Here is a 13,264-nt window from a genome sequence, read left to right on the forward strand (position 1 = left end):
GAATTTTAAAGTATATAAACTCTATCATCATTGCCCCTGTCCTTTTGCCATGGTGCCAGTGCACACTTCAGTGCCCAAAGTCCTCACTCTTTTTCACATCTTACCATGATCAACATGTATGTACGTCCAGGAAGGTAAACTGTATTAGCTCTTTATATCTGAAAGTGAATGTAAGTCAGAGTGATACCTCCTCTAGTGCTATTTTAACTTTCCCATCCTCCTCTTCTCCTGCTATTTTAAAGGAATTTCAGTGAGCAGGTCAATAAATGTTCTAGAAAAGGAGAGGACTCTTTGGACTCTTCCGAAATTGTATCACAAATGGTGATTACCACTCTCCCAAAGTGAGGGATGGCCTTACTTCAAGTAAAACTTAAATCTCACAATTGTGACTATATATTATGAAATATATAAGCCAAAGAAAAATAGAAGTGGCCTGAAGAAAGGGCTTTAAATACAACCTCCACTCCATCTTTGCCAGGGACTCTACACATGCTAGAAAAACTCCTTTATACTCATTACTTAATTATATTACATGCAAATTTAAAAAACATATTGGTCATCAGATTTTATGAGTTATTATCTCATATAATTTATTATAATATATTATCATATATTGCTAAAAATATTTATCAACAGCATTTATAATTTAGTACCATATTAAAATTGTACCTAATAGTTTGCACTATAGTTGAATAAGGAAAGTAGTGTTAGTTATTTTTCTCTTTCCTAGGTATCAAAATATTTCCCTTAGATGCACATTTCAGAATATGAGAATAAATTTCTTCAAATTACCAGAAGTCAGTAGGGCAAATGAATTACAAGAAGGCAGCTTTCTAGTTTTTCATTGCAAGAGGCATCAACCTTTGTCCTCACCATCTCTCAATGCAAAAGCATCTGGACTCTTACACCACTTGAATGATGATTTCCCCAGGAAGGAGATATCACCCTTACTAATTTTTCAAAGTACTTTCCAACATACCTGGGCTCATGATAGTTGAGATATGAATAATGTTCCAAGAGTTTCCAAGTTATCCCATTATCATAAGAATAATGCAATAAAACACCTTCACCAGGCTGGTCAGGGGCTTTGCACGTGCTCAGAACAGACTTGCTCCCCAGCCGCAACGTGAACTGGAGAAACCTAGAAATGAATTGTCTATAATTAGTGTGCATAAACATTTTAAATCATAACATTCATTTTGGCTTTTAAAGAATTTTGAACAAATTTAAATAAACTACTCTAAAGCTGTAGGTTTCCACTCATCTCTCTTCTATAAAATGTAGTAAGTAATTTCACTGTGAGATGTATGAATATATGTAGAAGATGAGGTCACTGCATGTGTTTTGTAGACAGATATATCTATACAAATATAACGGTATGTTTATACATATTTGTATACTACATACTTGTGTACATACAGTTAAAATGCCAATCATTCTTTTGCTGCATTATTTATTAAGCACTGGGGGAAGGAAAGATGTAGAGTAAATCTAATCAGCCTCTGCAAGCTGTCAAATAAATAAAACTACATAAATAATTAACTAGCCCTTGGCTTAAGGACAGTTTTGATGCTAACAGTTCATATTTTTAAAAATCTAGTCAGTCATTAGTATCTTCACATCATCAGTGAGCCTTTTAATTTATTAAAAACTAGGGCAGATTAACTCTATATAAACTATAAGCTTCCTCTCATCCTGGTTGAAAATCAGAAGATATATATTAGTGAAAAAGAAAAAAATTGAAAATTAATAGATCTGAATTCAATTGTTATCTTGTTTCTGTATGTATTCCACCCTGCTTTAACTCACCTGGATTGTGAGCTGTCAAGGAAAGATGTAATTAGCTGACGCCTCCCATCTTTGTTGAAAACCAGGGCCTTACCACTGGTCAAGACACCACAGCCAAAGCTGACTTCAGCACCACGGATAGAGTAAAAGTTATGGTAAGAGGAGAGCCTGGAACTGCCAAAGCTTTCAGAAATAAACATTGGGAATGTCTGGGATGCCATCTCACAAGCTGGGCCAGAAAATCCAGGGTCACACCTGAAAAAGAAACCATGATATTAAATCTCAAACTGTTGGCCCTTTCAGGGATTCCTTTATCTACTTTGGGGATTAGGAAGTCCAGAGGCCAGGACTGGATTGAATGGTAAGCAAGGCTCATTCGTCTTTGGAGAATACTGAATGTGAAGACTTGATATGGGAGAAGTAATTGTAAATATCCCAAAAGAATACAGCCTTTGCACATTCCTGCTGTAAAAAAAAGCTTATGATTAAAACAATAATTCAGCACTCACCTTCAACCAATGCCAGTAATTTATCTGCAAATGCATCTATGCTTGTGCACATTTCCAATTTAAAATCTTTATAAAAGGTATATTATATGTATATAATTTTATTCACAATGATGTTCATTAAATTTGTAAAAGAAACAACATAAACAAAATACTTCTATAAGATATCTAGAATAAATTTCCTTTAAGAACACATGTAAAAATACACATTATGTTTTTGACAGTAATTACTGGAAATATTTGGAAAAGAATGGAAACTAGATTGGCATTATAAAGGGAATGTATACACCCTTGACCTAGATAGATGGATGTCCTTAGCAGAACTGTGTTGTCTCTCAGTGGAATTCCACATTAGCGGTGCTTCAAGAAAAAGAAACACACACACACACACACACACACACACACACACACACACCAGCCTGCCTGCTCCCATGTAAGGATGTGCTGTATTTATGTTAGCTGACTAGAATATATATGGAGCTCCCTGAGTCTTCTATCAGTGAGAAAGCTCATCACAGATGACTTAATAATTGAATATCAGAAACTTTCTATATTTTAAGGAGTTTGCTCATCAGGAATTAGTTTCAAATTCTTTATTTTTACTGCACTATTTCTTTCTCACTATATTTACTATGTTTCCCATTATAAAATTAAATTGGTGTCTTTTTGGGTGGGTGGCAGGGTTCTCATCTAAGCATTCAAAACTTTCTAAAATTTGAAGCAAGTCTTTTATTTTTATTTATTTATTTTTAATTTTTAATTTTTTATTGAAGTACAGTTGATTTATAATGTGTTAGTTTCTGGTATACAGCAAAGTGATTCAGTTACACATACGTATATTCTTTTTCATATTCTTTTCCATTATGGTTTATTACAAGATATTGAATATAGCTCCCTGTGTTATACAATAGGTCCTTGTTGTTTATCTATTATATATATAGTAGTGTGTATATGCTAATTCCAAACTCCTAATTTATCCTTCTACCACCCCTTTTCCCCTTTGGTAACCATAAGTTTGTTTTCTATGTCTGTGAGTCTGTGAAACAAGCCTTTTATAAAGCAAGTGTACCAATGAAGTGATATTAAGGCACAACTCATAAGGTTACTTCTTTAGCACTAGTGCAGAAACTGGGATCCATGCTGGCCTCACAGAGGGTCCATGGAGTGTGTGAATGTCCTGAAATCAAATGCCAAATTTGATGTGTATTGGATATTCTTGGGGGGGTTTATAGTTATCACCATTTTATCAAAAAGGTTGCACCCTAAAATGCCAAGAACTACTGTAGCATGAAGTTGAGGTTGTCTTGGCATTAGGGATGGGAGTGGGAAAGAAAACCAATATTTACAGAGCAGGTAAATAAGCCTCAAACAGTTCACTTCTTTCACATGTTACCCCCTTGACTTAGGCCAACTCTGAAGAGCCAAGCAGTTTCTAAAAAGGATAAAAAGTCAGCTAAAGAGGACACATTTTAACATTCGAAAACAATATAGTTTACCATGGCCACAAATTGGAATTAATGTCCCCCAATAACACTATCTATTGCCAGAGTGCTTTTCAGGGCAAATGCGTATCTGTGTATTAAATGCATCTTCTTCAGCCTACTGACTGGGGGAAACTGGTGATCATTTAAAGAAGACTCACACTGGAGTCAGTTCCCATTTTGAAAGTATACTTTTAAACAAAAGTTACATAATTGGGATAAAATGCTGGTAAGGATTCCACTCATATACATTTATAATACCTTTGCAGCCTTTATTTTGCAGCAAAATTGTAGGCTGGCACACACGGGAGATTTCAGGAATGACCAGAGGCTCTTCTGATTCCAAATATGTCCCCTACTGGTTCATCTACCCACCCTTAAATGCGGCATTATGGTCACCCTGCATGTCAGGGAAAAAGGCTCCATTGTTAAGACACATGGATAACACTTGTGTAGGAAGGTTTCTAATACTCTCTGTCCTTCTCACTAGCATCTCTAACAGAAATGAGCTTAACAGGATAATAAGTTGTCAGTTTAGAAGATCAGGCCTGGGGATTGTACACAGGCAAGAAAGTGTTAGAAAGCAGGAAAGGTGGAATCCTGTTAGCAAACAATGGTAGTGACTAAGGGAGCGAAATGGGGAGAAAAAGAGCTGCAGAGGCCAAATTCAAGGATCTGTTTAAAGGAAATAAGTGGTTTTGAATATGAATTATGTTTCTGTGGAATTCTGCTCAAAATTGAAAGGTGTATATTGCTGGAAAAAGAGGTAGTGGCCAAACGTTTAGCCCAGTCGCAATTGAACAAAGCCAATGAATATTACATCAAACTTTGTCACAAATAGGGAAAAAACTAAAGGTCCAACTGGTGACAATATTTTGCAAAACCTCAGCAGGAAGGAAAGGCCATTATTATTCAGGATAACGTAGAGTATCAAAAAAAAAGATGCCCAAAAGGCATAAAACTGCCATTCAGATTTCTGTTTGCATCCATCGTGGGTGACACAGATGGTTGCCTAACAAAATCATTTAATGCTAACAGAGACATTGTACACAAAATAATGAAGTACAAAGTATAACTGTTATAATTATAGATAGGTATTTTAGAAATAGCACTTTCTATTTTCATTAATAAAAGCAGTTGTCATTTTAGATAATTTGTTTTCAAAACTTTTCAGGACAACTTCAGGAATTACAAAAATGTCTGGCTTCTCTGTGTTAATTTTACTTGAAATGCACTAAACAAGAGAATGATCTGGTTATGGATAATGAATGAAGATAAACTTGAGGCAAACACCAGCTGATGTTTCATAGCTCTAACGAGTCAGTGTTTCTGGGCGGGAGCTGGTGGTTTTATTAAAAAGGGCAGAGATGCTTATTCTATTTTGAGATACAAGTGGGAACTTTTCAATACTTTATGTACATTTCCATTATAAACATTTCCATTGGGCAGAGCGATATCTCTGTTAACCAAATTCATTGAAATACAGTTAAAAAGTTAACCTGAGGCTCAAGATGGCAGAGTGAGAGGACGTGGAGCTCACCTCCCCCCGCCCACAAACACATCAAAAATATACCTACATGTGGAACAATTCTCATGGAAAACTAACCGGAAACCAGCAGAAGAACTCCTATACAGCCAAGGCTGCAAAGAAAGATGGCCATGTAACCAGGTAGGTTGGGAAAAAAAGGCATCAGTTTGGGACCTGTACCTCTGGGAGGGGTCTAAGAGGAAAGGAAGGACTGCGTGGTTGGACCCTCACCCTGGGAAGTGAGCCACAGGCTGGGCGTCCCAGTCCTGGGGTCCTACATGGAGGAGACAAGCCCCCATGGCTGCTGGGAGAACAGCTGGGGCAGACAGAAGGGCTGGAGAAGCCTAGACTCCACTCGCAAGGAACACGCGGGTGCTGGCTTGCCAACAGACAGGGCAGAGCAAGCTCTGGACCAGCGGCTGCTACCTCGCCGTGCTCCCCAATCCAGGCTAGGTGAACAGTCTGGTCCTGCCCACTCCACATCACAGCTTGGCATTGGATCTAGAGCTGCCAGGTCCTGGGAGAAAACTTGATATAGGGGCACAGGAGCAGCCGGGGGGGCCTGGGGTTTGGGTGGGGCAGTGCAGCTTACTCTGGCAGCACCATGAAAGCAGCACAGACCCCTGATGGCAGTGCAGCTGCTGAAGCCCCTGCGACTGGCTCCCAGCCAAGCAAATGCTCCAGCCCTGCCCACTCCATGCCACAGCCTGGTGCTTGATCTGGGGAAGACAGGTCCTGGGAGAAAACTCGATCTAGGGACAAAGAGGAGGTCTGGGGGCTTGGGGTGTGGTCCACATGGGGCGGTGGCAGCCATTGTTGGCGCTTACACTCCCCAGAAGCAACCCAGACCTCTTGATGGCAGCTCAGCTGCTTCAATTCCAGCAACCACAAGCACCGACCCCCAGTCCCAGCTGAGCAAACTCTCTGGCTCCGCTCACTCCATGCCACAACGTTGCACTAGATCTAGGAAATGACAACAGGCAAAGGATGCAATCTTGGGTTGCATCTGAGCAGAGCTGCAGATACCTACACAAGCAGCACATCAGACTTCTGTAAGCGCAGTAGCCTCCCTTACTTCAGCACTCTCCTCCACTGGGGCAAAGGCCCCAGTGCCAGGAGAAGGCATAACGCACACTTAAAGGGAACAGAGCCAGCTGGAGCCCAACCCTCAGGTCTTCCCCTCCAGCAACTGTGGAGCAGACCCCACCCCTGACATGGCTCCAACACTCCTGGAGCAGAGAGGAAGTCCTGCCTCACACCCTGCACAGGCTCTAGCTCCTCCAGCATCAACCACACCCCCTATCAAGGTGATAGTGGCCAGCAGACCCTGAGGAAAGACGTGGCTGGCATCCACGTCAAATCCAGTCCTCACACCAAAGACACTGGGCACATGCAGTCTACATGGGGATGCTCTCACATAAAAACACCCCCTAGGGCTTCCCTGGTGGCTCAGTGGTTAAGAATCCGCCTGCCAATGCAGGGGACACAGGTTTGAGCCCTGGTCTGGGATGATCCCACGTCACAGAGCAACTAAGCCCGTGCACCATGACTACTGAGCCCGCGTGCCACAACTACTGAAACCTGCGCACCTAGAGCCTGTGCTCCACAAGAAGAGAAGCCACCGCAATGAGAAGCTGCGCACTGCAACGAAGAGTAGCCCCCACTCACTGCAACTAGAGAAAGCCCAGGCAGAGCAATGAAGACCCAGTGCAGCCAAAAAAAAAAAAGAAACACTCTTCAAGGCCACAATAGATAACTGTTTCACCTAAATTCATAAAGACAGAGAAAGTTAAGTAAAACGAAAAGGCAGAGTAACTACTCTCAATTGAAAGAACAAGAGAAAACCCCTGAAAAAATAATGGAACAGAGATAATTGGTTTGCCAGACACAGATTCAAAAATTTGGTAATAGAGACTTCCCTGGCGGTCCAGTGGTTAAGACTCTGCGCTTCCAATGTAGAGGGTGCGGATTCAATCCCTGGTCATGGAACTAAGATCCAACGTGCCACGTGGCACGGCCGAAAACAATTTATAAAAGACAAGAAAATTCTTAAAAGTCAAATCACAACTCTCACGTTGTGCATTTAAAAAAAAAGTTGGTAATATAAATGCTAACTGAATTAAGAAAGACTATCAATATAAATGCAGATCATCTTAACAAGGAACTAGAAACTATAGTTTCAAAAACTATAGTTTCAAAAACTATAGTTATCAAAAACAGATAACTATAGTTATCAAAACCAGATAATTCAATTTCTGAGATAAAAAACACTCTAGAAGCAATGAATAGCCAAATAAATAATACATAAGAATGCATAAATGGTCTGGAAGATAGAATAAAGGAAATTAATCAGAACAGCAGACAGAAAAACAAATGAAAGCAACATATGAGATCTATGGGATAATATAAAACATGCCAACATATGCATAATGGGTTCCAGAAGGAGAAGAGAGAAAGAAGGAGATCAAAAATGTATTTGAAGAAATTATGGCTGAAAACGTCCCCACCCTAAAGAAGGAAACATACTCAGGTGCAGGAAGCACAGAGGGTCCCAAACAAGATGAACCCAAAGAGACCCACACTAAGACATATAATAAAAATGGCAAAAGTTGAAGATAGAGAATTCTAAAGGCAGCAAGAGAAAAACAGTCATACACAAGGGAAACCCTATAAGGCTATCGGCTGATTTCTCTGCAGAAACTTTTCAGGCCAGAAGGGAGTGGCATGGTATATTCAAAGTCCTGAAAGGGAGAATCTGCAACCTAGGATACTCTACCCAGCAAGATTATCATTTTAAACAGAAGGAGAGACAAAGAACTTCTCAGAGAAGCAAAAACTAAAAGAATTCAGCAATACTAAACCTACCCTAAAATAAATGTTGAAGGGTCTCCTCTAAATGGAAAAAGAAGCAAGAACCTATAGGAAAGGGAAAATCCCAGTAGGAAAGGAAAATATATAGTGAGGACTGAAGATCACTTAAATAAGCCAGTATGTAGATTAAAAAACAGAAAAATTATAAAAGCAACCATAACTACAATAAACAGTAGTTTATTGGGATAAGCATGAAGATGTAAAAAATGACAGCCAAAACACAAAATGTGGGTGAGGAGAGTAAAAAATGTAGGTTTTTAAGAATGTATTTGAACTTAAATTATCAGTTTTATCAGTTTAAAGGAAGTAGGTATAATTATGGGTCAACATATATGAACCCACAAATAAAACATATAAAAGAGATACACAAAAATCAAAAAGAAATTCAAGCATACTACAAAAGAAAATCATCAAGCTACAATAGGAAAAACAAAAAGAAAAAGAAATGAACAAAGAAGAACTATAAAAACAATTGGAAAACAAGAAATAAAATGGCAATAAGTACATACCTATCAATAATTTTGGAGAGGATGTGGAGAAAAGGGAACTCTTGTACACTTTTGGTGGGAATGTAAATTGGTGCAGCTACTTGGAAAACAGTATAGAGGTTCCTTAAAAAACTAAAAACAGAACTACCATATGATCCAACAATTCCACTCCTGGGTATATATTCGGAAAAAACAAAAACTCTAATTCGAAAAGATACGTGCACCCCAATGTTCATAGCAGTACTATTTATAATAGCCAAGATATAGAAACAACCCAAGTGCCCATTAACAGATGATTTACATTAGAGGATGTGGTATATATAATATATAAAATGGACTATTACTCAGCCATAAAGAAGAATGAAATGCTGCCATTTGCAGCAATGTGGATGGACCTAGAGAATATTATGCTTTTTGAAATAAGTCAGAAAGAGAAAAACAAATACTATATGATATCACTTATATGTGGAATCTAAAAAATAATACAAATTAATGTATATAGCAAAACAGAAACAGATTCACAGACACAGAAAACAAACTTGTGGTTACGGAAGGGGAGAGGGAGAGGAGAGAAACAAATTAGCGGTAGGGGATTAATAGATACAAACTACTGTATATAAAATAGATAAGCAACAAAGATTTACTGTATAGCACAGGGAAGTACATAACCTATAAAGAAATATAACCTGCAAAAATACTAAATCACTATGATGTACACCTGAAACTAACACAATATTGTAAAGCAAGTATACTTCAATTAAATAACAAAGTTAACCCGACACTCTAATCTCAGTGGTGACCAATGTCTTGCCTCATACATATAATTTCTAAATGATCAGGCTCAAAGCACTTTTATGATTTTTCCATTAATTACTTATTTAACTGGTTAATTAATTAATGACTCTTTTTTGTTTCAAGGACAAGAAGAGAGACTAGATGATCCATTGTTGAAAACTTATCTGTGTAACAAAGACTGTGGTTTCAGTAATTCTCAGGATATCTTATAATTAAATATTATAGGGGAATGACATAATGATTATCCATTCTTGCTATAAATAAATGTAATGCAATGCTCTGATGGTGACTAGATATTAAACTGTTTATGTGTAATTTCATACTTCATATTCTACATCATTATTATATAAAATTCTTTACATATCATTTTGAAGACTCAAAAGATTTTCAAAAGTAAGCAAGATTTGAAGTTACATTTAAAGATGAATTTTCTTATCAAATCTGTTAATTTGGCCCACTCCAGTTTCCCTGAACATTGGGTCTATGGGTCATTATTGATTTTTATAATTCATTTACAAAGCATGCCAGGAATTAAAATATGACTCATGAACACTAGACCAAGTTTATGGGGAAATACCATATTGAAGAAACTAAAGATGGAAAAGGCAGCCATCAAGCTATGAAGAATTCAAATTTGTTCACAAATTTACATGAAGTATGCTACGTTTGGTCCCAATTTAGCCTAATAGAAAATTTATTTATTAAGCAACTTCCACTTACAAAATACATTTAATATTCTATTACACTTAAATTCCATTTGGAGTATGCTACTTTCAGTCTTGCAAAGACCTTAAAAGCCTAAAAAGGAAATTAAAACAAACTAATATGACCCGTGGTTTCAGTATATAAAGCACATATCAAAAAAGAGAAGTATAGATATTACTCAGAACTGCTTACTTGCAACCATGTCGAGTGCACTGTCCTCTGCCAGAACAGAATTTGAGACACGATGGACCAACATAAACTGCAGGGCAAAAGAGAGCATGTGAAAGATGGCAAAATCACTGGAAAGACGACCAAGAAAACCATCAGCATGTGAAACAATTTTGTGAAGCAATACCCATGAAATCTCGTTCCTTGTATGTATGTTGTGCACAGGAATCCAGATGACATATAGAGTGCTGCGTGACAAGGTAAGTGCTTAGTTACAAATCTGCCAGAACTCTTTTAACTTAAATAATCCTTTCAAGATTTTAATATTTCATAGCAGAGAAAGTAAGACCATATGATTTGGGTTCCTTAATGGAGTCTCTTCAGCTAACATGATTTCAGGCAGAATATTAGTGCTTCTGTTTTGAACTCTCCACAAAGTTTATATTTTTCAGGTGGAAAAAAAGAATTTAGAAAGGATCAATTTGATATATCAAAAAATAAATAGATTATAATTTAATTAAAAAAACTATAATTTCATTTTCCTCTGAGGAAAATCTATACCACTGCAGATGATTGTTATATGTATTTCTAAACATTAATTCATCCTTCCTGAAGTGGGGAGTTAAAATCTGTGGTTGAGCATAAAGTCTTCTCTATAATGCAGACCTTTTTTTAAATGGTGGGCTTGACTGATAATGATATTACAAACCTAAATTCTAACCTTGGGAATGCTGAGAAAAGGGCCCCTGACTGTCGAATGGTAGGTTCTGAGATACTCAGACTCAAATACATTTAAAGATATTAAACCTTTTGATAATCAGTACAATCAGTAACACACCAAATAGTGTGAAAGTGGGACAAACCAATGAGGAATTAGAGACGCAATGGTTACTGAGACCTCACGTATTCAATTTCAGGCATAAACAAATTTACTATTCATTATCATTTTCTTCTCTGTCTTGTAATCACATCAAAAGAGTCAAGCAATTTTATTTTTTAAAAAAACTTTCCTGTGGTCTATGCTTCTACAAGCATTTAATCCCTGGAAGTCAATTAACAGGTGCAGCTGTTAGGGAAATGAGAGCTAATGAGATGCAAAGCAGGCCAGTGGAAAAACTCTTTCTCAAGGAAACTGTTGGTTTAGGAAGAGATTAGATAGCTGGCTCAGTTGTTCAAAAGGTATTGGTTTTAGGTGTCAAAAAACCCTGGATTCAAATTCTGGCTTCACCTGGGAAACTGTGGCTAAGTGATTTATCCTGTCTAAGCCTTGGTGTCCCTATTCTTTAAAGTGGGATAATACTCCTTGAGGAAAGAATAAACTAAATGTTTCATGCCTGGAACCTGGCACCATATGTTTATGATCATCTCATACTGGAGTCAAGTATCCTTCGCCACCTTCCTGCCCCACCTGCTTTGATGGCTCCACTGGACACCGAGTGCAGAGGATCAGAAAGGGGCTTCATCCTTCTTTAACACGGAAGAGTGTATGGATTGTTTTACCAGCCCTCTTGATTTTATGGCTGCTGTAGGATTTGCTCTAAGCCCTGTAAGCGGTTCATTGTATTCTGCGGGGCTGCCCTATAGTGTACCAATGTCATACATCAAAAAGTCCCCATCATTAAAAAAACTCAACAGTAGAATAAGATTTTCCAAGTCAATGAAAAAACTGGAAATAATGATTTTGTTGTCATCTTTCCCTGCTAATGATGAAGTCATTAGGACTTGCAGTATGAGTAAATTTACAGGCTCTGTTTTTCTAAGAGTGTGGAAAAGATAGTTTTCTTCACTATTATCATTAATGCAATCAAGTTTAAAAAATTAAAAAGTGGTAATAAACATACGGGGCTCTAGGATCTTCCATTTTGCTACGAATTTCAGGATAATTTCCAATATTGATCTGTTTTTTTCTGTTTGTTTTCTTTGATATAATTCTGAAATTCCATAATGAAATGGAGGAGACTTCAAGGGTTCTTTGGCAAGTTGACACACATTTCCCTTGGGAAGGAGTGACAGTGTGTCCTCCTCTTGCCTTTCGAAGAAACCAGAGAGCAGGTTCTGCTTCTGCGAAAGCCTCACGTATAGAATAATATCAGAATTTAAGAGATTCTGCCTCTAGTTCTGAATTCGACCCTCACTCCTAACCATGCCTATTCCATGTATTTTTATCTTTTCTCATTCTACTCAAAGCTTGATGTTGGGAACTCAGGATGTTATAGCAAACACTTTCATGTTGTATTAGCCTTCTTTAGGAAATTTAGATATTCTTTTCACAGGCTTATATGACTTCATTTGTGCTCTTAGTTTCCTTATATGCTTTATTTCATTATTGATTTTCCAATTTCTTTTATGATTTTTTAAAGTAATCTAAGTTCATTATAGGACCATTGAAAAGTATGACAGCAGGAAAATGTCATCCATATCCCATAATCTAGAGGCACATACTCATTCCCTAGAGCTAATTAACAGGTGTAGTAATTCAAATACTATGCAAAATAGTCTACCAATGGAGAAATTCCATTTTAACAAATTCATCCTTAGACATTTTTGCAAATACACTATGTTTATGTCCATATGTTTATATCCATACAGCTCATATGGTCTTTGAATTCTGGGTCTTTTATTGGTCTTCTTTGAATACAGACTGTTTAAAAAATTTACATTGGCTCATCAGCAAATTATCTTGCCTGAAGTTACTCCTGAGTTTCAAGAATGTAAAACTTCTTGAATTATGTATCAATTTTTAAATTTTCAAAAATAACAAAAATATTATTAAGAGATGGAAAATCAGCATGAAACAACGGCGTAGGCTTTTCCTACTTTATAAAATGGACACAAGTCAGTGGCTATACTACTAAATTTGCCTAAGTATTGGTACTTTGTCCTTCCTTCCTTCCCTCTACTTCATTGTAGTATAACTCTTCAGTCAGATTTATA

At 37.4% G+C, this 13,264-nt stretch overlaps 1 protein-coding gene across 3 annotated transcripts in view; it reads right to left on the bottom strand.

The window, feature by feature from the left end:
• Positions 1-13,264, bottom strand: part of RELN (reelin) — a 529,785-nt gene that overhangs the window by 159,622 nt on the left and 356,899 nt on the right. For all 3 annotated transcript variants that reach the window (XM_007177312.2, XM_057550217.1, XM_057550216.1), the window contains exons 17-19: positions 10,355-10,421; positions 1,810-2,043; positions 980-1,141 (exon numbers count right to left, since the gene is read on the bottom strand). In XM_007177312.2, coding sequence (XP_007177374.2) covers positions 980-1,141; positions 1,810-2,043; positions 10,355-10,421 — 463 coding nt within the window. The remainder of the gene's footprint in view (positions 1-979; positions 1,142-1,809; positions 2,044-10,354; positions 10,422-13,264) is intronic.

This window comes from Balaenoptera acutorostrata, chromosome 7 (assembly GCF_949987535.1).
Source record: "Balaenoptera acutorostrata chromosome 7, mBalAcu1.1, whole genome shotgun sequence".
NCBI lineage: Eukaryota > Metazoa > Chordata > Mammalia > Artiodactyla > Balaenopteridae > Balaenoptera > Balaenoptera acutorostrata.